The sequence below is a fragment of the Alligator sinensis genome, unplaced genomic scaffold, assembly GCF_000455745.1.
Source record: "Alligator sinensis unplaced genomic scaffold, ASM45574v1 scaffold567_1, whole genome shotgun sequence".
Taxonomy (NCBI): domain Eukaryota; kingdom Metazoa; phylum Chordata; order Crocodylia; family Alligatoridae; genus Alligator; species Alligator sinensis.
In genome coordinates, this window is record NW_005842049.1 from 367,841 (window position 1) to 395,497 (window position 27,657).

Consider the following 27,657-nt stretch of genomic DNA (forward strand, 5'->3'; position numbering starts at 1 on the left):
GAGTGCTGATCTCTGAATTCTGAACTGGAAATATGAAGTAATTCACATATATCCATATAAGGAAACCTGTACATACTCAATCTGAACCAGCTGCAATATAAAAGATATTAATTTACATTCAAGCAGAACAACTGGTGGCTATCATAGTACCAGAGAACTTATCAGGATGGTTGGACATTTGGGCACAAATGTTTATATATAAAAGTTCTTGGTCATGAAAATATTGTCACCTTTGAAGAAAGTCCTTTAAAAATCTATCCCCGAAGGGAGGAAAGATCTACAGTTGCTTTTATTTTATTTTCAACTGAGTATAGAATTGTCTTCCTAGGAAAACTTCCTAATCCTATATCCCTATTGTATATATTAATTAGTATACCTGGTATTAGCTATGAAATGCTTCCTGTATAGTATCTAGATCCATTTAAAACTATAAAAAGGGATTTCTTAAATTTGAGGAGGCACTTGCTTTTTGAGTTATAAATAGTGAGGTAAAGCACCTAAGTGACTTAGCACTTGAAGTCCAGTTTTCAAAATGGACAGACACTTAGGATTAATGCAAGATTTAACAGAGAACTTAAGCAGCTAAGCTCCTTGTATAATGCATCTGGGAGTTCAGAGCCTCAGACTAGGATCCAAAGAAGTAGACAGCCTTAGCAGGAAGCTACCTGAGGTCAACATGCTCAGTGTGCAGCTGCTGTGAGCTAGCCAGTAGGGAAATGGTAAGAACAGAAGCAAGCTGTAAATCCTGCCTATGCTCAGTACAGGGAAGCTCCTCAATTCACTTGGCATCTAAAGTTCTGGCCAGTCTCCAGATATACCTATGCCCTTCCTTTCATAAAATTGAGAAGGGTTGTGGTGTTATGTGCACTTCTCCCTATTATATAGTACCCTGTTCATTAAAGGACTCACCCAGGAAGTGGCAGGGGCAATTCCTTCATCGGCCATCAAACCTGTATCTTCCACTCATAGGTGAGTATGCCCTAACCACCAGGCTATCAGCTATTCTGGGTAGACATATTTTCCCTCTATCCTACTCAGGCAGTGCCACTGAGAACTAAAGAATTACAAACTCATTGGGGTGAGTGGATAGACAAGAAAGAGTGAACATGACCCTATAGCTGTGTGGGTAGATTCCTCACTTGGCCACAAATGGTTCCAGGTCCTGTTGCCACTGTTGTTTCTATATTTGACATTCTAACAGTCATTAGGTAAAAAGCAGGAATAGATTAGAGAAACTAGGACTCATCTTCTCAGGGTAGTGCCCAAAACACTATGCTACAGAGTCCTGAAATCAGATAGTTTTGGTGATTAAAATGAGTTCTGCTACTCTTACTATGTTTTCTTGTACTCTTCTTCTAAAGCATCTTCTATTTGCTTCTGTCAGAGACAGGATTGTGGGAGCTTTGGTCTGGCAGTTTTGGCTAAGCAGAGATAGTCAAAAAGCCCAAGGTTGAACTGATTCAGTCTTTGCAGGTTAGTCTAAACTGCAGAGTTTAAACTGAGAATCAACTGGACAGACATTCACTTTTGCTTCAGGAAATGCAGCCACTTGCCTGCTGTGGCTCAGGCCAGAAGCCAGGGGGTGCTAGAGCATGGCTCTTTGGCATCTAGCCAGCATGGTCTGTGTGTTTGCTTCCTCTTCCTGCTGCCCCTGAGGTCTCTGGGATTTGCAGTCCAGAATTACAACAGCAGGACTCTGCAGGGTTGCTCATCATTTCCTCTTCCTTCTTCCAGATGCCTCTTGGTTGTGGCTGTGGACTACAAATCCAACAGTAAGCTTTTAGCAAGTTAGGGCAGCTCTGTACTTGGGGAATGGGAAGTTTTAACCCACCTCCCTGACCCCAGACCCCAGCTGGGGTTTGCCTGCGGGTGCAGTCCCTGCCTTGCCCTCCCCACCCCCCTACTCTTCCCTGCTGGAGCAAATAGCACAGCACAGCACAGCCCAGCTCAGGGCTGGAAAGCATGCTGGGAGACTGTGGTTTATCTTGAACCAGGAAGGGGCCTGGGACAGAAATTTCATAAACTGGTTTGACCCAAATCAGTTGTCTGATACTACATTCAACCAAATTTAACTTAAACCACTTTCAACCATTTTGAAACTGGTTTAGGTGCACTGAATTTCTGTTACAGATTTAAATCTGTTTCTGATCACTTAAACCAGTTTGTGTGTAACTTCTGTCATTAGCCCTTATGTTCTTATTAAGAAGCAACATCATTATTGGCGAAGAGGTTCTATTATGATAGCTGTATCTTCAAACAGAATTTTTCACCAGGTTCCATTTGCAGAATCATTATTGTTGATGAAATGGGAATTGCAAAGATTGAACTTTCAGCTGCTAGCTAAATTTAACGGCTTGCAGCTAGGAATAAACAGAATGCATTTAATCTAGAGTTCATCAAAGTGAGACATGATCAATTTGCAATCCCAGTTGAGTATTTTGTCCAAAAAATCATTTCTTTTGGAGTAGGATAGCACTTTAAGCCATTTGCCTGTTTCTAATAATGGGCCAAATGCTGAAGTCTCACAGTTTTTAATAGACCACACTCAATCATTAAATCAGACAGATTCCCATTCAGACTAGGGAGAGTTTGATAAAGAAAGGACTAAGAAAGAATCTAAGATCCCTACAGTTAAACCTCTTTTTTTTTTTTTTTTTTATCCTGTGTTTATACAACACCCAGCATAGGATGATCCTTGTCCATGAGTGAGGCTTCTTGATGAATCTCAATGTTTTCACCATTGTAAACACAACCACTAGAGGAATAGTTTCTTCTTAAAAAACAGTGAAAAGAAATGCACAAAAATAAAACAAAGGATGAAGGGGAGATTCATTATCATGTTTTCATCGTTTCTTTACTTTGAAAACCATAGATTACTGCTTTTAAAAGAGAAGTCTAAGAGCTAGATAGAACCTTTTAAACCCTGTTCTGAGTAGGCCAAGTGTGTAAATGATTTGTTCCTGGATCAGTCCTTGTGAGGGACTTGGTTTCATTGGTGTGCTGCAGTGTAGACTTGCCTGACCGAGGTTTAATCTACCTAGCTCAAGTTTGGATAGTCCCTCCCTGTCAGCTGGCCCATGAGGCTCCCCAGGCATCCAGGAATTTGGCAGTGGGGGGGTGGTGGCTGCTTCTCTGCTGTCAAATTTCCAGACCCACAGGGTGCCCTGCAGGCTTGATGACATAGCCGTGTGCTCTAGATCAGTGGTCTGTGGTGGGGCTGATGTGCTGGGGCACTTCCAGCCAGATCCGGTACATGGGATTGGACTGGCATGTGGCCAGTACCAACATGGAGTAAATGAACCTGCACTGAGTTCTGTGCTGGTGCAGGTAGACTGCTACCAGTACCTGAGCTTCCTTTAAATGTATATGCCAGTGTATGCCAGTGTATATGCCAGTGTATATGCCTCATCAGGCTGCTTTAGTTTCCTTTCAAGGGTGCCACCCAATATAAGCACTAATAGATATGCAAACACGAACTACAAGATAAACTCAGAGTTTTCAAATAGGAATCCATAGTATTAAAAACATTCTAACCTGTTGTGATCTGAGCTTTTTGCTCCAGAAAAAAATGTTCTATAGTAAAACACAAAACAAATGAACAACTAAGTGTGCGGGCCAGTTCCCGATCCCGTCCTTGCCGGGTGCGAGCCGGGCCCGTCTTTGTGCACGTGGGCTGTGGCCAGCAGCCCGGACACGCGGGGCCGGAGAAAACCGCGGCGCGGTATGGTATGCTCGCGCTAGAATCAGTCACAGAGGCTTAGTGGTTAATTGAAAAGATTATTTACTTACACCCAAGGTGGTCGCAGTGTAGGCTGGTCAGCTTTCCAGGCGCAGCTCTGCTTGAGTCCTCGTTGGAGTACTCTGACAAACTCGGTTCCTTGACCCCGGAGTGGTTTAGGCTCCGCGGGCTCAACAATTCTTTTCTCACAGAGTAGCTGAATCTCCGTGGGTTCTGTTCGGTTCCCAGGTCCCCCGGAGCTGTTAAGACTCCGTGGGTTCGAAAATTGGGTTCGGTTCCCAGGTCCCCCGGAGCTGTTAAGACTCCGTGGGTTCGAAAATTGGGTTCATAGGATAGGGATACGTCTAGGATCGCATTCGATGACAGGGAGAGGCTAGAGGCTGTTTAGACCTCTGTTGCCTTCTTAAGAGAGACGCGTTGGGTTCGAAGGAATCCACAGCGCCTAGAGATCTCGTCTCTCTCTCTCTGCGTCTCTCCGTGTCTCTCTCTCCGGCTTGGGCGGAAGCCACCCAAGCCTTTTGTATGGCTAGCAAACCAATAGCTAGCCGCCACGTGGGCATAATTTAGATCTGGCCAATAATGTGGCGCGAATCTCAATACAAATGGTGGGAACTCCTTTGCACCGTGCATCACTATGATGCAAAAGAAATGCACCCTGCAAAGAAAGCTACAAAACTGGCGGGAAATACTCTCCTGCACGCGGGTTCTCTATTACAGCAGAACACTCCACCGTGCAAAAGAGCTGCAATTTAGCGGGAACATAATTTAGCGGTGCCGAAGCACACACAAACAAAAAACCACAACTTTGGGTTGTGACACTAAGACTGGCCTATTCTGAGGGATGCATGGAGTCTATTAAGGGGTGCCTCAAGACTTAAAAACAGGTTGAGAACCATTAGTCTATGCTACACTGTAGTCATGACCAGGGATTTTGAATTTCTTTATTAAAAATTCCAAAATTCTCTGATAAAAATACACAGTTATCTGATTTAAAATACCCAAATGTATGTTTTCTGCAATTAAAATGAAACACCACTATATATATACACATGTGGAGTTGTGGGCCCCCCACTGCTGGGTGAGCAAAGGGGTGCCTCACCTGGGCAGCCATGGTGGTGTGGTGCTCCCTCCCACACTGAGTCATGCCTGATGGGATGTGGAGGTAGCTGCTGACTGGTGCTGGTTTGGCCAGGCTGCCACCCTGTGCCCAACTGTGGGCACAGAAATCGGGGGGGGTATGCCCTCCGACGCATTACCTATGGGTCTGACCCCTCCCTGCGAGTGTTTGCAGTGGTAAGTAGCCACTGCCGCCACCTTCCCCCACCCCCCTCCCCCCCCCCCCGGGGATGACCCACCTGTGTCTCCGTCCCCCTTCCTAGCCATGCATTCCCACCTGCTCTGGCCCCAGGCACCACATACCACCCTGGTTGGGCAGTACCCTCAGGCCCAACCACCAGTCCCTCCATCAGCATGCAGGTTCAGTACAAGCCACTGCTGCCACCTCAGTCTCCTCCACCATGTCACCTATGCCCCGGCTGTCCTCCTCACGTCGCCTGTGCCCCCTCCCTCCCTTAGACTTACCTTCAGGGAGCTGCTCTCCACCACTTTGGCTGTATTGCCAGCCACGTGCCTGTGTGAATGCATATAGGCATCTGGCATTCCCTGCCTCTGAGGCTCCTCCAGCTCCCCAATCCCAAGAAGCACCTTCTAGACTGGAACTCTGCCATCCTGCAAGGGGAAACCCATGGCTTGCCAGGTTTTTCTCCTTTGAAGGGGAAAATTTTGAAAATCCATGGGGTTTTTTTCCATGGGAAACAGAAAACCTGGATCCCTGGTTATGACAGAGGAACAGAATCACAACTCCTTTCCATGCTGCTTTTTTGTTCAAGGGAGGTACTAGTTACTGCAGTCTTTGAAGGAGCTACTCTGACATTCCTCCTCTTAGCTGACCAACTCGGGCAGGACTGAAACTGATATCTCCACCCATTCCCTATCCCTCCATCTCCATTCACTGATTTGCTGATTGTGGCAGTGGCATAATGATGCAGCCAGGTGTCCAGGGCAGTAGTTGCTGCAGCCACTGCCAATGTGATTATGTATCTGTGACAGGAGTCCAATCACCCTGTCCTAGCTGCCCCACTGAACTGTGGGGATTATCCAGAAAGTAAGAACTTTACTCTACTCCATACCTGCATTGCAGGATTTTAAGGGAGGCTTGAGTCTTCTTTCTTACCTGCTTCTCTGGCCCTTACAAAGGCCCAGTCCAATTATGTCCAGTATGACTTTAAGCTTGATTTCCTAATTTGCGTGCTTGCAAATACATTTGCTGGATAAACATTCTAACATGATTACAGAAACTCTTTGGCTATCTTTATTGAATCAATTTGCTAATGCTACTGTTAGATGTGGCAAGCCTGTGCATGCCTCTGTGGCATGACTTTAATGAGACAATAATAGCACTGTTTATAGATAATGTGATCTCCCTAGTGAACGCTGGCTACAGTTTCATTTCTTGATAACTAGTACCCTTTTCCCTCACTGAAGCCTGACTTTCACAGCAGTATCACTTATGATGCTAGGGTGTTAATAAAGTACCATTTCAGGGATGATAAACTCAGCAGGCTAATGAATGGATTCAACTGTACTTTTAGGTAGAAGCAAAAGACCATTTCATTTTTTAATTTTTTTTTAATATTATAGCTATTTATTTCCGAACTGATTCCTGAGGGGTTTATTGAGGAAACATATAATTATCATTATTACTAAAACCTGGAAATAATAAGGCTGACCTAAGTTTAAATTGTTGTAAAAAGAAAGATAAAACCTTTATCCTTAATTAGGCACAGGTTCTACTCGCATTTCCACTGCTTCATAGTTTTCTGTGCTTTGCTGCCAAGCATCTGGTGCACTGGAATCACGTATAATGAACTGATTCTCTGGCCATCTCTAAACCAACTGAGGCTATCGTGCAATGTAGCGGTACCCTGAGGTCTGTATCAGTTGTCTTTAACAGCTAAGGGTCAGCAGAAGCCCAGGCACTTTGGCCACATCCCTTCCATATGCTTTCCTATACCCCTCATACATGCTTGACATAAGAAGCAGGAAGGAATGCTTATGTATTCAAGCTGAGAGCTTCCCATAAAAGGCGGTATTCTTGCCCTTTTGCTTATTCTTCCTGAGGTGTAGCACCTTGCATTTGTCCATATTGAACTTCATTCTGTTAAATGTAGCCCACGTTTCCAATCTGTCAGGATCCTTCTGAATTGCGCTTATATCCTCCGACATGTTTGCAATCCTTCCTGGTTTCGTGTTGCCTGCAAATTGCTCAAGAAGCTTTCTATGTTAGCATCCAAATCATTAATAAACATGTTCAACAGCACCAGGCCCAGGACAGACCGCTGTGGGACTCCATTGGAAACCTTCTGCCATTCTGACATGGCCCTGTTAATAATTACTCTTTGCTTGTTGCTATGGAGCCAATTATTTGTTCACCTTGTAGTAGTTGTATCTAACCCACATTTCTCCACTTTGTTTATGAGAAGTTCATTTGGGACCTTATCAAAAGTCTTGCTGAAGTCCAGCTACACTATATCCACAGCATTCCCTTCATTCACCCAAGTAGTTACTTTGTCAGTTTTTAGTTCAAAGGTTAATAATGTTTAAAAATGATTAGCTAATAGGGTTAATCTGGATTCACTTTACAGAGATAAAATAGATAAATAATAAAAGAAAGTAGGTTGGCTTTGGAAAGCTAAATGTCTAAAAGAAAATATCCTTAAAATGCCATGTTACTCTTTCGGTTAAGACGGAGAACACTTTAAGAGCTGTCAACAGACTAAATAGCTAATGAGCCAACATTGACTTTATTTTAGAGTATAAAAACGTACACTTACAGTAAAGTTCTCCAGTATTTTAAGGTTAAAGTTAGCCTATGCATATATTATACTTGTGTCCCTGAAGTCTTGATTGCTATGAGGTGCACATTTCATTAAAAAAAAAATACTTGATTTGCATCACAAAGCCAAGAAAGGTCATTGATCATGTCTTTTTGATGGATAATACTTTAATCAAAATGTTTTCCCTTGACTTCTGCATCTTTCAAAACCAAATGGCTTACATCAGTGCAAAGGTAAACAACTGATGTTTCTTTTCTTCCAGTAGAGTTCAGTGGAGCTAGGTGATTGGTGACTGTTATGATAAAGTATAAGAGGAGGATGAAAGCTGGGATTGATTGAACAGCTGTGAAAAACCCCTGCTGCAATAGTATTTAGATTACTGATAAGATAATTTCCCTTCCGTGATTTATCTCATTCAAATTACAATAACAGAGAATTACCATCAACAACAAATGCAGTGAAGTTTCAGACTTATCAAAAGCATAACGTAGAAGAAATCAAAGGTACTGATTGCAAAAGTTTCCTAGTTATGGTGCCAAAATAATAAAGTAATTATAATACTATTTAAGCTCATGCTTTGATATAAATCTGGCTTTTGTTTTATTTAAAATGTTAGAAATCACTCTGTAGTATTCCTAGTTAGTATTATAGGGAGTGCCTCCACATGCATTTAGGCACACCTAAATTTAATGTGCATTAAGGTAATTTAGGCTCGCATCTACAGATGCACTCATTAAAGTGCGTTAACACCATGTGCACAGACTGACATAGGACTAAAGTTAGTCCCAAGTCAGTCCATACACAGCATTAATGGGCATTTATACACATACATTTGTCTGCTCCTACGTGCCAGAGATTTTAAAAGCACCCGGCGCTGCAGTAGAAGCATGTGTACAAATGTGTGTCTACATGTAGAAAGCAGGTGTATCAAATTTAGATGTGAATAGCCTAAAATCACCTTTTTTAAGGCACATTAAGGCATGCATGTGTAGACGCGTGCCCTTAGTGTGCATTGTATTGGGCTAAAGCACCTTACATTAGCACGTGTAGACATGCCCACTATGCAACTATTTACCCATAGAATTCACCTTCTATCATTTGCTGTTTCCTTTTACTTTTGAACGTATCTTGAAATTGAAGGATAATTACGTTTTGCCATAACATAATGTCATTATGAAATGCCTTGGCATGTCGTACCACTACAAAAATGTAGCATTATGGGGACAACAGATGTTCTAGCTCTCTGGTTGGAGAGATACTAAGTCACTTCAGTGGCCAGCCCTCCAGCTGGGGGTTGTCTGAACCCTGTCAACCCATTCTCTCCTTTGCCTCTTTGTCTAGAAATCTCTGTCTTTTCAACCATTTGCTTCTAAGAAGGTCTGCAGATACCACAAAGCTTTCTTTGCCTCCTGTCTGCAGAACAACCTTTTGGGTTGGCCCTGGAGAGAAGTTGGGGTGGGTAGGAGCATACATTTTTCCTCCCCTTCTGCACAATAAGCAAATGATCATTTAAGTGTAGGTATACGCAGTGATCTCTAGCTTGTATTTTGATTTATTTACAAAAATGCCTATGCTTAAATACAGAACAAATAATATGAGTGTCTGTTAAAGTGAACTATTTGTTTGTAAGTATGCACCCATTCAATGAATTGTAGTGAAAGCAAAAGGCTGACTATAGAAGAAGATGTTCTAGCAAGCCATTGTGGGAGGCATTGTTAGCAGTTCAGCAAAATCCCCTTGTGCTTGTGTAATACTTTTGACTCATCTTTTATCTATCACTCGGTGATAGAGTATAAGACCAAATCACTTCAGGCAAAGGAAGGGAGGTTGGGGAATTTGTGAAACCAACATCCCACTCATTTGCTTGGCAAGCAAGTTCTGACACACAATTCTGCATTTATAATCCAGCCAGTCTGTGCAATCACTAGTAAGGGCTTCAGGCAAATCCAACTCATATGAAAAACACTGGGAATTTTCTCTGGAAATTGGGAACGGTCCTCTGATCACTAAAAAAACACAGGAAAACACTTTATTGTAAAGACTTTAAAAGGACAGATCTCACATATTACTCAGTTGTAGTGCAGGCAAACTCCTATCGAGTACAAGGACAGTTGGCCTAAATTAGCACAGAGTAAATACTGATTCCTTTCCTTTACAGTCTCTTCCTGTGAACTTCAATAAGCCAACAGAGTTCACGCTCACAAAAATAGGGTAACAGAGTAGAATACCAAGCCCTGATTTTACTGCAAATGATGCAAGCCTTGATGTGTGCACATGTTTGATTAAATTGGAATTCCATTAGGAACTTAAATATCTGTATATTATAAGGGGCATAGAAAATTATATGCTTTTGTAAGATTACCAAATTGTAGCAAAACTAGATTCCCAACAAAAGTCAAACTGGATCAGCAACAGCATCAATCCTTAAAAAATATGTTTGTGATATAAAGCAGAATAAAGGAAATATTAATTGGACACTGGGAAGAAAAGGGGATAAAACAGAGAATAAACATGAAAATACCAGGGGCCATAGTCTGAAGGGAGCTTAAGTGGTATGGTTGGAAGCAGTATTTGGTTTGCTGTCCCTTGAACAATCAAAACTAAGGCATCATTGATAGTCAAAGTGAAAACTGGTCATATAAGAGGTTTTTATTCCATACTTAGTTTGGTTACCCACAACATCTTTGTTGAAAGTGAATTGTGGGGTTCAGCACCAACAGTGATAACCTTTATTTCTGTCAAAATATCTCCATCCACTCTAAATTTACCATTTAGGAAATTTCATGTAAGATTTTAAAGCCATAGCACAAGGATTATAGCTTTACAAAGAAATATTAAAAATGACCAGATTGATTACAAGCTGAAGTCATGCGAAAAGGAAATAATATAACTTTTATATAGTAAAGGGTCTTCTCTGGCTGCAAGAACTGGCTTAGTATTGTTCTATCTTTGCAATAAAAATAGCTGGATAAAACAGAGGAAGTCAACAGAGAATTACAAGAATGGACAGCTATTGTAAGTCTCCACAGGTCATATAGATATATATCATATGCATCCCATGATTCAACCATTCAGTATAAACATAATAATGAGTCAGTCTTGCATAGTAGACAGTATTAATTTCATTGACTTTGTGAAGTCATTCATCATTTTGCCCCTGTTATTGCAGTGCAATCTTTAATAGGAATCATGGCTTATTTCAAAACTAATCAATCCAGTACCAAACCAATGCTGCTGATCACGGCTTCACAGAATGTATGGACATCTGTGCTCTTCCAGGCCAGGCTCAGTCTGTACTGGTTCAGATTCATTCCCTCTCTGCTTTATCACTGGCTGGCTATAGCAACCACCACAAGTGCCATGGGTGAATTCTTTGAAGCTAATTAATTTGAAGCGATAGAACAGTTCATTTGTATTGATTGGCCAAATGTCATTGCTTTGCTCTTCAGCAGCCCTTCACAGAATGTCATAAGAGTCAGTGAATGCTTATTTATGTCACTAAAGAAATTAATGCAACCAAAGAACATTGGAGAATATGCAGACTTTCATTTTTTGGTTGCTAACTTAACCCCACCCTAATATACCAGTCGATCAATATTGAGGGAGAACAATCAATGCATGCTACTTTTGTATGTCTTCAGTCCCAGTGGTTTTAGCCCAGTTCCTAATGAATAGGAACCTTTTTCTCATTTGACATCAAGTTGTATGACATCATGGCTATAATGTTGTGACTTCCACTTTGCAATGGTATAAATGTGATTAGAAGAAGCCCTAGAAGTCTGATACTGTTCCTATTAAAGGGATTAAATTGCAATAAAAATAAAACCTTGGCCCTACTGAAAGCAAATGGAACTTTGCCATTTCCTTCAGACTAGGGGCCAGATTCCTTTCACCAGGTGAACCTAGGTGCTTGTATGTGATCCTGTTCCTTTCAAATACCTGAGAGAACAGGAACACACCTGCTTCTGTAGTGTACCATCATGTGAGTTTTATCTCACAATAAAAAAACAGTGATTAGGGGAATGATCTACGCACTCCTTGTATTAACTGTTTTTTCTGGGACTCAAGCATAGTGGAATAAGATCACACTTAGGTGCCATAGGTGATGTAGGCAGCTATTAGGAGAAAAAGGATCTGGCCCTAAAATTCTGTTTCCATTACAGAAATCATATAAACACAAGTAAGTGAATGGGTATGAATAATGAACTACTAAGGATGATTCTTCCACATCAAGAAAGTAACATTAGCAGAAGGAAAGAAAATATAATTTACTCCTAATCATGATATAGCTCCACTACTGCCTGAGTACTGCAGACTCCAGTCAATATAATGCCACTTTCAGTGAATATTAAATTACAAAACAAAAGAACGCATGAAGCAGAAATTGTCGATGTGATTCAGTAGCAGAATCATTTCAGTTTTTTACCAGTTAGACATGGTGGATGACTAATTTTCATATAATTCACACTGGTTTCAAATCTATATAAGTGGGCTCAATTCAGCAGAGTTAGTTCCATCACCTCAGAGGAACTGAAAGCAGGATCACACCTTCATGAGTTTAAACAGAGAGAGAGAGAGAGAGAGAGAGTCTAAGGGTTTTTGACAGCTATATAATCTGAATTATCATATACAGATGACAGAACAGCATTTATAACCAGGAGAGTCCTCAGGCAAGTTAAGCAATCAATCATTTGTATCATTCACCATTCAGCAAAGAGATTCAACATCTGAGTCAGTCATTACAATGTAAAGAGAATTAGTAGAGTCTCTAACAAAATGCAAATAAGGGAGCTGGAGTACAATACAATTGACTACTAAAGCTTGGCAGGAATCCAGAAGAATTATTTCTACTCAGCTGCCTTGGAGGATTTAGTTTCTTCTGGTTACACAAGAAATTTGAGAAAGTAAGGCTGAGGTAGCATGCTCATAGAAGTATTGTGTACATTTATGTAGCAGCTTCCATCCAGCTAGAATTTAGGGCACAACACAAAGTGAAGGGTACACATCCACTTCTTCTTTTCCCCTCAAGCCCTATTCAAAAAAGCTCCAATTTATTCTAAGGAGAATTTCTCTAGCAGGGATCAGTGTCACTAAATACTGAGCAAACTCCAAGTAAGGACTGTAGGATGTACCTCTATGGGCAAGGTACAGACAGTCAAAAATCATTTCAGGCTGAATCATTTCAGTCTTAGCAGGTTAGTCTAAACCACACAGGTTAAATTGTAACAAGTGAACAGACATTTACCTTTGATTCAGGAAATGCAGCCACATGCCTGCAGTAGCTCAGTCCAGAAGCTGGGGGGCACTAGAGCACGGCTCTCTGGCTGTGGGTTCACTTCTTCCTGCTGCCCCCGAGGTCTCTGGGATTTGCAGTCCACAATTACAGCAGCAGGACTCTGCAGGGTTGCTTATCACTTCCTCTACCAGGTGCCTCTGGGATTTGTAATCCACAGCTGCAGCCAGCAGTAAGTTTGAATGGGCGAAGGGGTGTTTAACCCTCCACCCTAGCCCCAGACCCCAGCCAGGGTTTGCCTGGGGGGGCAGTCCCCCCACTGTAGACTGGGCTGTATCCCCAGCCTGGCTTGTCCCCTCCACCCCTTTGTCAGCCAACCCTCACTGCTTCAGACAGGGAGCAGAGGGATGGGGCCAGCCCTGCTTTCTGAAGCAGACAGCCCAGCCAGCCCAGGGCTGAAAACCATGCTGGGATGCTCAGAGACTGTGATTTAACTTGAACCAGAAAGGAGTCTGGGACAGAAGTTCCATAAACTGGTTTGACCCAAATCAGTTAAGTCTGATTCTACATTCAACCAGGTTTATCTTAAACCAGTTTCAGCCATTTTGAAACTGGTTTACGTGCACTGAACTTCTGTTCTTACAGGTTTAAAGCAGTTTCTGATCACTTAAACCAGTTTGTGTAATTTATGTCCCTAGTCCAGATATGCTGCAGGACACAGGATAGTAGTGTAAATGAGCTTAGTAGCATTAGCATAGGTGGGTAAACAGAGCTATACTGCTTCCTGTCCCAGCTAACCCTGAATGAGCTAGATAAGGTATCTGTATTGTGCTGTGTGGACATACCATGAGTTTTATTTTAATCTTCCTTGGATATGCACAGTTTGTTAATTCCTTCCACTAGGCCAAGATTTGTTTTCAAATGCACATTGTTCAGATCAATATAAAGACTGTTCCTTCTATTGAAAATAAAAGAGATTTTATTTTCAGGTCAGCCGTGAAATAGTTCTATGGCTGTACAAACTCTAGAACCTGATGGTATTTAGGAATAAACCTGCTGCACCACACGTGTTCCAGGTTTTGGGTTAACACATTTGTTTACCTGCTAGTGGAAGTAAGAAAACTTCCCTTTTTTTCTATCAACTGGTCTTGCCTGGGCTTTTGTGAATGATGTTAGTTGCAGAGTGACAACTTGCTTTCAGGTATGTGTGATGTGGGGAATTAATCAAGGAAGTCTTATTCATTACAAGTGCTATATGAGTGTCCAGGCAGGGCAGGTTGAATCATGTCAGGCAGCTGCACTGTGAAACAGCATCTGAGTGTTGCAGCCTCTTTGAAAGGGGCAACATGTACCCTTGGCTGGCATGTGCTGAAGATAGCTCTGCACACATTCACTGCCTGGAGGTCTGGCTATGCCCTCCAGCCAACACATCCCGTATGGTGTGCAAGTCAGCATTCTATCCATTCCCTTGCTCAGCTGTCCCCTTGGGCCCTGATCCAGCATTTGAGTAATCCTGTTGGCTTCAGTGGAGCTGCTCATGCACTTAAGGTTATATGTGTGCTTCACTGTCTTCTAGACCTGAGGTTTTAACCACAAGACTGGAATATTGTCCACGTATTCTCTGTAACACTGGACTCGTGATAATATGTGCACAGCACTAAGGAGGATGTAACCCACTTTGTTTTTATCTGTGCATAGCAGACATAGTTCTGTGGACTTCCTTCTGGTTAAACGTAGCAGTGCTGTGGAAGTACGTGGGAAATGGAAAATGAAAGTGACTATAAACAAAAGTGAAAGTGATAGACTTTGTATTGTGATGACTGAAAATAATACTCTATACTCCATGTAAAGGAACGGACAATGAATAGTAAATTTTAATTAGCTGTTTTAAAAATCTGTGCATTTCAGTAATCTATAAAGATGTTAGTAACACAGGCAAGAATTTTGTTTAATCCATGGCTTCTTTTCCCTAAATAGTATGTTAAGATTATCTCTTTTCTCCAGCCTTTTAGAGACCTGTGTGAAATACCTGTGCATATACAGAAATATTATAAAAAAGATAAGAGCTGACCACATATATCATAAATGGTCAGATTAATTCTCTGGTGGATTAATCCTCTTGCTGAATACATGAGAACCAAATTTAGCCTACCCCTAGTTAATGCAGAGTGTGAAATATACTACTTCACAGTATCAACTATGGACTTTCATATGTTGTTTTGACTTTTTGTTAAACTGGGCTGAATATCAATTGTAGTTAGGGTTTGTGTACTTGTGTAATAGTGAGATTTAACTTTCATGCAAAATTTGCATACAAGCTTAACTTCAGGAAAATGGCCTGTAAAGTCTTGTGTATCTTTGTTTTTCTTGACTTTAAGCACCTTAACAGAGACTTAACTTTGTCTTGCAGAAATGTTGGAATCCAATAATATAATCACTTTCAATGGACTGTCCAATAGCTCCAGTTACCACACTTTCCTTTTGGATGAGGAACGGAGTAGACTGTATGTTGGAGCAAAGGATCACATATTTTCTTTCAACCTGGTTAACATCAAGGAATATCGAAAGGTACCTTCAGTCATCTATAATTAAAACAAATATGGAACAGTTCTTGTTTTGCAGAAGTGTGATTTTTATCTTGAAAACCATGTGAAATGCATTTGAATTGTTTTGCCATCCTCTTTCAGCTACAGGACACTTCTGTAGGGAGAAGAATAATCAGACCTCGTTAAATCACTTCTATGAGACTTAACCTCTGAATGTAGCTCATGATACCCATAGTATGTGGCACTGTGATGTAGGAATTTAGTTCCTAATTTTAGCAAACCTGATTGGAAGGTCTGGTAATTTTATTTTAGTTAAAGCTGCAGTTTATTTTAACAACAACATTATATAACCTTTTTCAATATAATAAAAAATATTGTAAAAGGTTATTCCTTAAGTTCAGCTATAGACCATAGAAACAGAACAGCTTTACCTGCTTAAGCAATTCAAGTTTAAAAACTAGAAAAGTTTTAGTGCTAATAGCTATCCATTTTTACTTTCTCTGTATTTTTATGCTCGCCTATGTCTGCCATATTCACACAAATAATTAGTTTTTCTGTCTTATACTGAGGAAGAGCTAATTGAGAAGCAGCACAGCAGCAGTAGCACCAGTAAATGGGTTTCATTTCATGTTAGGCTAGCTGTTTCTTAAACAGCCCATATTTTCATGCCTACTGCTAAATAAAACAAAGGTGACTATTATGACAGCTTTCACAGAAAGGTCAGGGTACCCAACAGGTTTTTTTTTTGCAGTAAGACCACTTCAATGTTTGCGAGTTGGAGTGGTGATTTCTCTTCCCTAGCACTGAGTGCTTTAAACCAGTGTTTCTGCTACTCATAAACCATAATAAATTAGATACTAATAAAAGAGTGACAGATGGGTAAAAGCTCTTTGTACATGATGGAAAGCATTACTTTCAGTAGAAGTTGTTGACTTAAATTAGAAGCTGATGTACATTTCAACTGTGCTATTATTTGAGTCTAGTAATTCATTTTATCTTTTCATTTGTTCTAATGAGCTTTGCCAAACAAGAAGGTAAACACAGATATTAAGGTTCACTTTTCATATACTTAAGCATTTAAAATCTCAGAATTTTTATGGTGCATTTTAGAATCTAGAGATTAAGCTTTTATGAAAGATATATTGCTTCAGTGTCAGTCGATTTTTTTTCTTTCTATGCCTGACCTTTTGCCCATTTGACTATTAGCTTCCTAAGATGATAGCAATAAATACCTTGTGTTCTTTATTCTGAAGGAAGACAGGCTATTCATTTGTATTCTCTAAGGAAAAGGATAAAAGGAAAACTCGGTATTTTCTTTTCTGTTCTCTTTAGAGCAGCTATAAAGGAAACTGCCTATTTATTTGTATCCTCTGAGGGATTCATAGTTTTAATGCACAAAACATCTGGAATAATTAAAGAGAGGATGGTGTTTCCACCATAGAAAACTCTTCTCCAATATTGGAGGATTGTACTTTAAATTCTTTAGTCTTCAAACACTTTTAGAACATTGTCTGAAATATAAACATTAGTATATTGAAGGAAGATAATTGTTTCTTTTGGCTTAGGGCTGAAGATTCAAAATGGCATTTGAGCATTCCTACAAATTAGTAATTTTTTTGGATCAGCCCATTATAAAGACAGAAATCATTGAAGAAGTTTACAACCAGATCAAAATCTTCCCAAGAGTTTTTGGGTCTGAAACTTTGATTCAGATTAACTTGTTACCATTACCAAAATGAATATTATACCATCAGTTTTGAAACATTTGGATGAAAATCAATGAAGATTTCTATCTAAAAATACAAATAAAGCAAGATCTTATGGGGGAAAAAAACCCAAATTCACTCTGTCTTTACAATGGTTCAACTTAATTAATTTTTAAATAAAGTTAGCAAACAGAGAAGTGATCCATTCATTTTAGGGTTAAGGATAATTGGTTCATATAATTAAGGAGCCTATTTCCAAAATTTGAACTGAACCTGAGATGAACTGTTGGAAGAGCTGAAAAGTTTGAATATTTTTATTCAACCTAGTAGGTTTCAATTTTCACACATCTCTGCACTTCTTAAAGCAGGAACAGAAGCAGAAAGTAGCTGACTGTTCTCATGAAAATTTTAGCCCTATTTTATAGACTCAAGAGGTTTTCTGCTTGAACTATATATTACATTATAATAAATTTCTGAACTTCAGAGATTGAGCCAAACTTGAACTCAAAACACCATTAACAATAGCCCCTTAATTCTCATTTCTCATCTGTACTTATCCTATTTACAAATGCTTTTCCCTCTACTTTATAGAAAAACTGCATTGAATGCCAAGGTTATAATCCATTCTCATGGCCATTCATATTGCATTATCTGAGGCTCCCAAATGAATAGCTTGGCATTATGTGAAGATCATGTTTTATTCTATATGTAATTCCTAAAAGCTTTTCAAGAGACATGAATAATTGACTAAGAGGGTCTCTGGGTTTTCTTTCTATGAGGTGAGGTACATTTTTTGCTAGAACTATAACTAAAGCAGGCTTAGTTTGTATCATTAGAGTAGTCATATATATATTCACGAAGACAGTGATCCAACTTAGCATCAATATTTGTTCTGGATGGTGTGATAATATCAACCTTGTATAGTTTTTTTTTTATCTATTTAATTGAAGAACAGTAAACAGAAGTGAAATAGTTAATATATTGCATAGCCACAAGCCTCATTTCTGTTACAAAACCTTTAAAACCAGATTTAATTGCACACTGTAAGTAATCTATCGTGTTCAGGGATGTCAGGTAGATCCAAATTTGGGGGTCTGAGTTGCTGTTTCATTACATTCAATTTTAAACTGTTGCTTTACCTTCATTAATATCAGTGTAGTAGCACCAATATAGACCTTTTACCAATCTATTTCTCAAACTCAACAGGCAATATATACAAGATATACCTGTATTTATAACTTTCTTTGGCATGATTTCTAATTATTCTAGATGCCTTGGGTAAAGGAAAGAAAAAAATATAGGAAAGCTAGGCACTAGTTATAAGGACTGAACAGCACTTGATATACAATTTGTGATTACTGAACCATGAAATGGCATAAAGTGATTTTTATTCTGTGTGTTTAGATTGTTTGGCCGGTATCTCATACCCGAAGGGACGAGTGCAAGTGGGCTGGAAAAGATATTCTCGTAAGTACAAATCTTTCTAGTGGTATGTTTTATTCTTTTGAAAAACATTTTAATATTTCATGAACCATCCTTGTGTTAATTTTTAAAGCCTTTTTTGCCCAGGATTACTGTTCTAACCATAACTTAAGCGTTGAGTTGTACAGGCCTTCGTTGTTCAAGTATTTCTATGTATAAATATACAAGAAATTTAAATGTATAGGATGAAAATTATACAAAGGAAAAGGAAATTATTTACCAGACAAAGCACTAGATTAAGAACTGGTTGCATCACGTTGTACTGACTTAGGTTGTGATCCTACAAGACATTCTGTATAGACCCTTGTGTCTGCCTGGCATCTTATTAAAATCAGTGGGTCTCCATACAAAGCCCTAGGGTTCTGTCTCTATGGAGTTCTTTGTAGAACTGAGGCCAAAGTGGTTTTAATTTTCTGCAACGGTTGTGGTGCCTCAGGAAAAAAAGGCTATATTATTCATACTATACTGTACCTTATCTCTCTCATTCCTGCATCTCCATGTTTATATATATATATATATATATGTATGAGAGGGGGAGAGATCTAGCCAGAACTCCTTCAGTGTTAGTCAGTCTACATTAATAGTTTTGTCCTGCCTTCCTTTAAAAGAACGGAGGGAGACTGGAGACATATGCATGCAATGACCCAAGTGGATACAGGAACAGTGGAGCCAAATGGGATATCACGGTGGTTGTAAGGATATAACTGAAAGTGGAATTTGGCCCCATGTGTATATATTATTGGCCTGGATTTTAGAGATGATTCACTAAAATATTCATGATCCCAACCACATGTCTCTGGAGATTTGTGTTCCAGTACTGTCTTAGGTCATAACTGAAAGTAGGTTTGCTGGTCTTAACCTAGTCCCTGGAGAGAACTGACCTACATCAAAAACCCATTTTGGAACAGGAGTAGTTTTGGTCAGGACTGAGAGGTGTGTATTTGGAGAGGAAACTTGGGATTGTCAGGTACCCAGTTAGGTCTGAACTCTCTCTAACTAACACCAGCCCTTTGATTTTTAAATGACACAAATGTCTCTTACTCAATCCACCCATGTAGCCTCAAACAATTCTCTGAGAAATATCTAAGCTTCGGCTCACAAACTCAAACCTGCTAGGTAACAGAAAAAATATTAGAGTTAAATATCTGGGTAACATAAGGATCAAACTTATACTGCAGCTGCTGCACTGCACGTGGCCTATTAGGCTAGGGACAGAAATTAAACATAAACCAGTGTAAGTATTGGAACATGGTTCAGATTTGTAACATAAGAAGATCAGTGCACATAAACCACTTCCAAAATGGCCAAAACCAGTTTAAGATAAACCTGGATGTAGTATCAGACTTAACTGATTCAGGTTAAATTGGTTTATTGAACTTTCCCAGATCCCCTCCAGATTCAAGTTAACTCACAGTCCCCTAGTATCCCAGCATGCTTTATACCTGCCCCACAAGCCCCACCTTGCAGGTGGGTGGGGTACCTTTGGCCAAAACTGTCTGCTCTAGCTGAGCAAGGAGGCATGCTCTAGCATTTCCTGACTTCTGGCCTGGGCCACTGCAGGCAGGTGGCTGCATTTGCAAAATCAGAAGTGATTTTCTGTTCACTTGCTTATTGGTTCAATGTATGCAACTTAGACTAACCTGCAAAGATTGCGTCATTTCACCCTTGAGCTTTTTGACTGTCTGTACTTAGCTTTAATAGAGACTTGGTTTTGCGCTAGTAGCTGTCCAGCATTGGTGTTAACAAAGCAAATAGGGAAAAGGGATGATGTTTTATATAATGCAGTATGACAGTGCACTTCATGCTCTCTTTAAGAGGTCAGGCAACCTGTTGAGCAGGTAGGGGTCAGGGTTAATTGAAAAGTAAGCTGACCCAGGGAGCTGGAAGGTGTTGCTAGGCCTGATAAAAGGAAGACCCTGGGAGCAGGGCTGGCACACCTTGGGAGATAGTAAAGGAACATCACCTAGCAGGAAGGCTGCTGCTCTTGAATGCCAATGAGATGAATGACATCTGGAGGTTTGGGTAGGAACTAAGGAGATGGAGAAGGTTCCTGGGGACCCAGTGTGGGGTCCAGAACCCTGAGAAGGGGGCTGAGAGTCTGTGGCCCTGTTGAGGGGCAAGGAGAGCCCTGAGAGAGGCTGTGTGCCTAGGCCCTGTTGAGAGGCCAGATGAGCCTGGAGAAAGAGAGGCCAAGGGCACATAAGCCTAATGAGAAACCAGGTGAGTCCTGGGAGAATAGTTGAGAGTTGGTGGGCCTATTGCAGGGGAGAGAGGGGCCAAGTGTCCAGGAGAGCTGGTGGAGTGTCTGGGTGAACCCAGTGAAAGGGGCAGAGTATAGGCACCTCGTGAAGACTATGACTGTGTCCAAAGAAGGAAGGGTCTATGTAGGAAGACCTATGGAGGGCTCTGAGCCTGCAGAATAAGAAAGAGAGAGAAAGGGCTCAAGGAGTGTGCAGCCTGGGATGATGATGGCTGGTGGGTACAGGAGTGAGCTGGGGCCAGAGATGGAGGACTCAGAGGAGAAGTAGCCCAGGAGGGGTGTTGGACATCTAGGGGGAACCCAGAGAGGGGTGAGCAAGATTAGGTAGGCCTGAAGACTGGCCTGGGGTATGACCTGAAACTGCAACCTACTGGGGCTGGTTAGCATGCTGGGGCTACCTGTGGCAGGGTAGCTTGCATGAAATGCCATGCATAGGCCTTTACAGGGAAAGGCAAGGATGGGGCACCATAAATCCTCAGCTCCCACTGCCTTATGGGTGACCCCTTGGAGGGGGATGACTAGAGGAGCACACCCTAACAGAAAAGTACTTCACAGGGAGGACCATGTGGACCACATGGGTCCAGAGGCCCAGTGAGGGGCTGGGGAATAGACGGTAGAATCAGAAGGGTCCAGGGCCTGACATCTAGAGTGAGGCCCAGTGAGTAGGGTGGGACCAAAGGGGTTCAGTGGCCCATCATGGGGCTGGGAATAGAGTGCAGGTCTTGATGGGTCTGAGGGATATGGGACCAGAGAAGAGCTGACAGCCCAGAGAAGGGCTGAGAGAAAGACCAGGTGGCCTAGTAACTCAAGAAGTGGTTGGGTGAGACCGAGGGGTCTGAGGGCCCAGAGAGGGGTCACAGAAGAGACCAAGGGGTCTGGCAACTGGAGTAAGGCTAAGAGGCCAAGGGGTCGGAAGGCCCAGTGAGGGGCTATGTCAGCAGTTGGTTGAACATCTGTAAGGACATCATCTGCAAAGCATAGAACATGGTACAGGGAAGGATTTGGAACCACACAATTAACCCTTGAGGTGCTTTCTGGGGGCACAGTCAGAGTGAGACCCGGCAAGAGACTTGGGTGCCAACAGAGGCCAGTGGGGGATGGGCAGAACTGAGCCATGTGAAGACATGTGGGCAGCTTCCCTATTTATTATACTATCAAGGTGTGGCAGAATAGACAGGAAGGCACCCTAGGAGTGGAGCGGAGTGGGGCACGGTCACAGAGCCTTCAGGGGGCCACCACAGCCACCCCTGGACATTCAGTAAGTCGCATCCCTATCTGCTCATAGTTCGATACAGTTTTTTGTTGTGCTCATGCTGGAGCACCAGGGAGAAGATTATAACCAATCTTCCTGCTGCTTCCACAGGGAGTCTGGTGTATACTGTGATGAGTATATACCCTGTATATTGAATGATTCCTGCTATGTCAGGGTAGCAACCACTGGGTATGAATCTAAGGCTTGGCTTTTCAGCCCCATTCCACCTGTTATTAGCAGCCTGGCATGACCTTGTGCACAGGGCATTTAACTACAAATGGGTGCAGACAAAAGTGACAATTTTTACCTGATCTGGCCACAGAAAGCAGTCAAGAGCTGTAACCAAACACGAGTGCAGGATGGGGGTGCGGGGTCCAATTCAACAACCTCGCCCTATAGCACTGGCTAGGGAGCCCCAAGAATGAGCTCCCTCTCCTGCCCTTCCTCGATCCCATTTTGAAAACAGTGAGCAGTGGCAGAACATTTCACGATTGCTATGGGAACCTGGCTGCAGGCTCCCAGCCCACAGCTGGATTCCCCTCTCGCCTGGAACCAACAGTGAACTTGTGTTTGGTCTGGGGTAATGTTGTAACACAGAACACTTTGCCAAAATCATTCTGAGATACAGCTGGGAGATGTGTTGCACTTAAAAATGGGTTTTTAAACCTAGTGCTCTGAGAATTGACACAACACTTGGTTGATTAATAGCAGAAAGGATTGCTTTAATAACTACCAACAAGCTACAAAACGAAATGACAGAAAAACAAAAGACTTTCTTAATATTTAATAAGTAAGCTATTACAGTCTTTGTATTATCTTAGCTGCAAAGAGATCTTTAACCAATGCAGGCAGGAAGCAGTTCTTGTACAGCCTCACAGTGTGGGTCCTTCACTTGTGCTGGGTGGCAGGATGGCTTCTTGACCTTCCTTGGCCTGAACACACCTTGCTGGCAGTTCTGCCTTGCTTCCTATACTGTTTAATTGTATAGCTTAAAAGCATTTTTCCTTGATGGTCACTGATTAACAGCCAAGCAAAACAGGGAGAAGAAGGGTGACCATCATATTACAATTGTTAAACTGCCTGGCTCCTGTTTTTGGATTTGTCTAGATGGGAAGACTTGTGTTAGCCCCTGACTAGCTTGGCAATTAAATGTGATGAGCCTTGAGTGGTTAAACAGGATGCTTAGAGGCATTGGTTGCCAGACCTGTCTTTGGGTATTTGTTTATTAATGGGGTGAATTTGCAATAGCTTGTACTGGCGATGGTCTGTTTACAAAACTCCAGACATACATTGGATGATCAAGACATTTTTAACAATTTAGACATTGGATGCCGGTTCTGAGAAATGTGAGGATGTCACATATAGGGCATCTTTCCTATATTCAATGCACCTTTTACAGGTTTTGCTTGAAATGTATATTTAGTCTTTTGTCTTCTTCAGTTGCTAGTTCAGTTGAAATGTATATGTAGTTTCCTTGCTTTCTTAGTTACCCTGGCTCAGGCTTTCTCTCTCCAGCTTTCTTAGCTTAGAGATACACATGTGATGAGTGTGTCAGGCCTCTGTCAACAATTTGCCTTTTAGAGGAACCATTACTTTTATTATTTTATCATGTAGGTCTGGTATTTGCAACCGCAAGTTTCTCTGCCTCTTATGCCTAGAGGGTTGCAAACTGTTAGCGGAGTTTGATATTTTTTGTGGCAGGCTTTTTACCGCAAAATTTTTTTGTACAAGAGGCACTGTCCAAGCTTGCATAGTCAGCAGCTGCACTTCTGTCTGCACCCAATGTGCCAGTATAGGAAAAGAAGAGAGCATGGTAGGAAATATAGCATTCAGGACATGCCATAATCTGAGCAGCCACAAGGGTAAAAATATTACAGAGTTTGGGGCTGCTCAGATTTTTTTTAAGGAAACAAATGTAGGTGAAAACCAGAACTAATATTAGGCTCCTATGAAAGTAGGGCTGGAAGGGATCTCACAAAGTCATTCCAGCTTCCTGCTCAAAAGGAAAACTAAAACCATTACAGAGGAAAACTAAAAAGTGAATCTTGGTTTTCACTTCCAAGCCATCTCTAAAATGTAAGTGAAAAATCTGTAAAAGGTTCATGGATTAGAGTTAAATAGAAATAATGGATAGCTAATTATTTCTCCAGGTTAACATTATTATTTTAGTTGGTGAGCTGCAAATATAAAGGATCATCTAACAATGTGTCCAGTTCTCTCTCTAAATACCTAAGAGTACCTGAATCAGAGGGCATATCCACACCAGCTCTTGCCATTAAATAATACATTAAGAAAAAAAAAAAGTACTTAATGGTGTAACTGAAAGTAATAGAACAATTTTATCTGTAATAACATTACTTAAAGATTACAGATCATTAAAGAAACTGAGCATTCTTCCCTCATTTATTCGTTATAGCTGTTGTCAGTACCTTGGAAATGTGAAATATAAAGATCATAAAAATAACTCAACGGGCTCTCATTAGAGAGACAGAGGAAGAAACCGGGCACTTAAAGTGGAGTATAAAATTCATTTGATTTAATGTTGCTCTCAGCGTGTACCGCTGCTAAGATATTAGAACTTTTTCTTTTGTGATTGTTCAAACTTTCCTAAATGAAGTTCTGTATCTTTTATGAGAAGGTCTCATTTTTAGCATTTGTAATTATTGATCTCAAGGGAGAGCCAGTACTGAAAATGTGAGCGCTCACTAATAGGCCAGGTGCGGTGCAGCAGCTGCAGTACAAGTATGACCCTTATATTGCCGCACTAGTAACCTCAAACATGACCTGAGAGATTTCCTCTCATAATTATAAGAGGTAATTTACTGTAGTTTTTCCTCTGTCTGAGGGATTCCTTCAACTGCATTGTCAGTCATGCCAATCTAGGCCTAGCAGGCTTATAGAATTGAATACAGTTCACAGGGGATTATGCTCAGGGCAGCATACTTATAATATATTGAATATCATGGCATCCCTTCGTTAAATACCTAGTAATTTTCCTTACTTTTCATTAGCTATCAATTTTGTTTCTCAGAATACTTAAGTATTGTTAATTAGGTAAGCTCTGCAATACCTGTAAGTTACGCTATCCATTTTATAAATAGGTACACTTTTAAAGGTATGTTTAAATCCATTTGACATAAATTGAAATGGAAATATGGTGAGGTTAAATATTTTGCCTGAGTCTCTGCAATCACACTTTATTTAGCGCAGGACTCAGTTTTTGATAAAAATTTCCTGCCAGATTTTCTTATAAAGAAGCAATGTTTCCATTCACCTCTTTATTATTGTCATAGTGTTATCATGGTTCATCACCCACCTAAATAAATAATTCTGAGGACTTAGTAAAACCATAAGAGAAGTTTTCTTGTTGTTCTGAACCCCAGCCACAGGTAGATGCTCTTATATGGTCTACTGCAGTTACAATAATATCCTGAGAACAGCCCCTTCATATTTCAGAAGACTAGGGAAGAGTCAAAGAAGAAATTGCCTAGAGAGATTTTTTCCCATGCAGACATGATCAATAAAACTCATGTATTTATACCCCACTATTGAGTCTCAAAGTTTTGATTTAAAGCCTTTACAGTCAGCTGGGACACAGCAGTAACACATGGCAATTTCTGCATTACATATGGATTAAATAATAGGCAATTGTGAACAAATGTAGCTATAATTCCATTTTGGGTTCTTGTAATGTCATGAGTCACAAAAGTGAAGCTCAGGTGATATATTGAGTCCCTAAAATCCCAAGGTAATTTTGTAACTGGGGACAGAAAACCAGTTTGTATTAATTGGAGTTGACTGGAAAGTAGAATTCATCTAAAATTCAAACTTTGATTTTGTTGAGAGAAGTTAGCTGTATTAGTTGAAGTCAGGCAGAAGGCAGGGCAGCATAGTACTTTCTAGATTAACTCACTCAGAGAGGTATGAGCTTTCATTGGTTACAGACTATTTCATCAGATGCTATGAATGACTTGCAGAGAGTGGGCATATTAAATAGAAAGGAATACTCTTATTTAAATAGAACTGATAGGAAAAGGGGAAGGAAAGAAGAGGGGAAGATGAGTTGAATAGATTAAAGGGGATAAACGAGGGAGTTAACCCACTGAAGGACATAACACAAAAAAGCCTGAGACAGAACACTTTGACCTCCTTGGATAGTCCATCTCTGACCTCAGAGTAGCTGGTCTTAAACAACAATACCTTTAAAAAAACAATTTAAATGCAAAATTGCAAAACTAGAAACCAGCTACAGATTGAATTCTGTTAAGTATGGTCTAACCAGAGACTCCAGATTATTATGCTGTTACCTAGACTAGCTTTTATAACCCCTGGGTGTGGTCTACACATGCAATTAATGCAAAGCAATGAACTCTGGCATAGTTATTGCTCACAGGCACAGTGTTTACATGTGTGCACAGGACTACAGCATGCCGAGCTAGGTCAGAACAGCCCTAGCTGGCAGGGGGTCCTGGAGGGGTCAGCTTGCTAGTCCAGGGCTGCTCCAACTTGGTTCAACATGCTGCAGAGGAGCTGGTTGGGGCATGAGGGTGCTCCAGTGTAGGGCTAGCCCACAGGCAACCCCTGTACTAAAGCACCCTCGTGTCCCTGCCAGCCCTGACAGCATGTACATGTGCACTGGGGTGCACTAAACAACACCACCATAGGATAGTACTTGTTACACAAGTACTATCCTATGGCGAGTTTTATTAGTTTACTGCAGCTTAACAGGGCTGCATGTGTAGATACTGAGACTTTACTGCAGAGCTAATTAGTCGGCTCCATAGTAAACATCTCATGTGGACTTCCCCACTGTGTCCCCACATTATCTCAATGATATGCCTCATATGGTTATACTATTTCTTAGAGAGAGTTCAATTTCCATGTGTAACCCTGGGCATGACACTACCTGCGCCCTCACCTGAATGGTGGGATCCCGGGGTATCTGGTAGCCGGTGGCCCCACTCAGCTCCCTGGGTAGCTGCTGCAGGGTCCCTGAGTGAAGAGCCTCCCTTAAAAAAGGGAGGAGGGAGGACCCGGGCAACTATAGGCCCGTCAGTCTTACCTCGATCCTGGGGAAACTCTTTGAGAAGATCATCAAGGAGCACATCTGTGATGGGCCGGCATCGAGGATGGTGCTCAAGGGCAACCAGCACAGTTTCATTAAGGGCAGGTCATGTCAGACCAACCTGATTGCCTTTTACGATCAGGTCACAAAAGCATTGGATGCAGGTGTCGATGTGGATGTAGTCTTTCTGGACTTCAGCAAGGCCTTTGACACTGTCTCCCACACCATCCTCATTAAAAAACTAGGTGACTGTGGCATCGATGCCTACACGGTCAGATGGATTGCAAATTGGCTGAAGGGTCATACTCAGAGGGTGGTGGTGGACGGGTCATATTCGACCTGGGGGGAAGTGGGAAGCGGAGTCCTCCAGGGCTCGGTCCGTGCTGTTCAATTTCTTTATCAGCGATTTGGACGACGGGGTGAAAAGCAACCTGTTCAAATTTGCTGATGATACCAAAATTTGGGGTGAGGTGGGCAC

General features: G+C 41.3%; 1 protein-coding gene across 1 annotated transcript in view; it reads left to right on the forward strand.

Annotated features, from left to right (window-relative positions):
• The window catches only part of SEMA3A (semaphorin 3A), a 231,570-nt gene that overhangs the window by 54,058 nt on the left and 149,855 nt on the right, over positions 1–27,657 (forward strand). The window contains exons 2-3 of the mRNA XM_006022863.2: positions 15,279–15,436; positions 18,525–18,587. Coding sequence (XP_006022925.2) covers positions 15,279–15,436; positions 18,525–18,587 — 221 coding nt within the window. The remainder of the gene's footprint in view (positions 1–15,278; positions 15,437–18,524; positions 18,588–27,657) is intronic.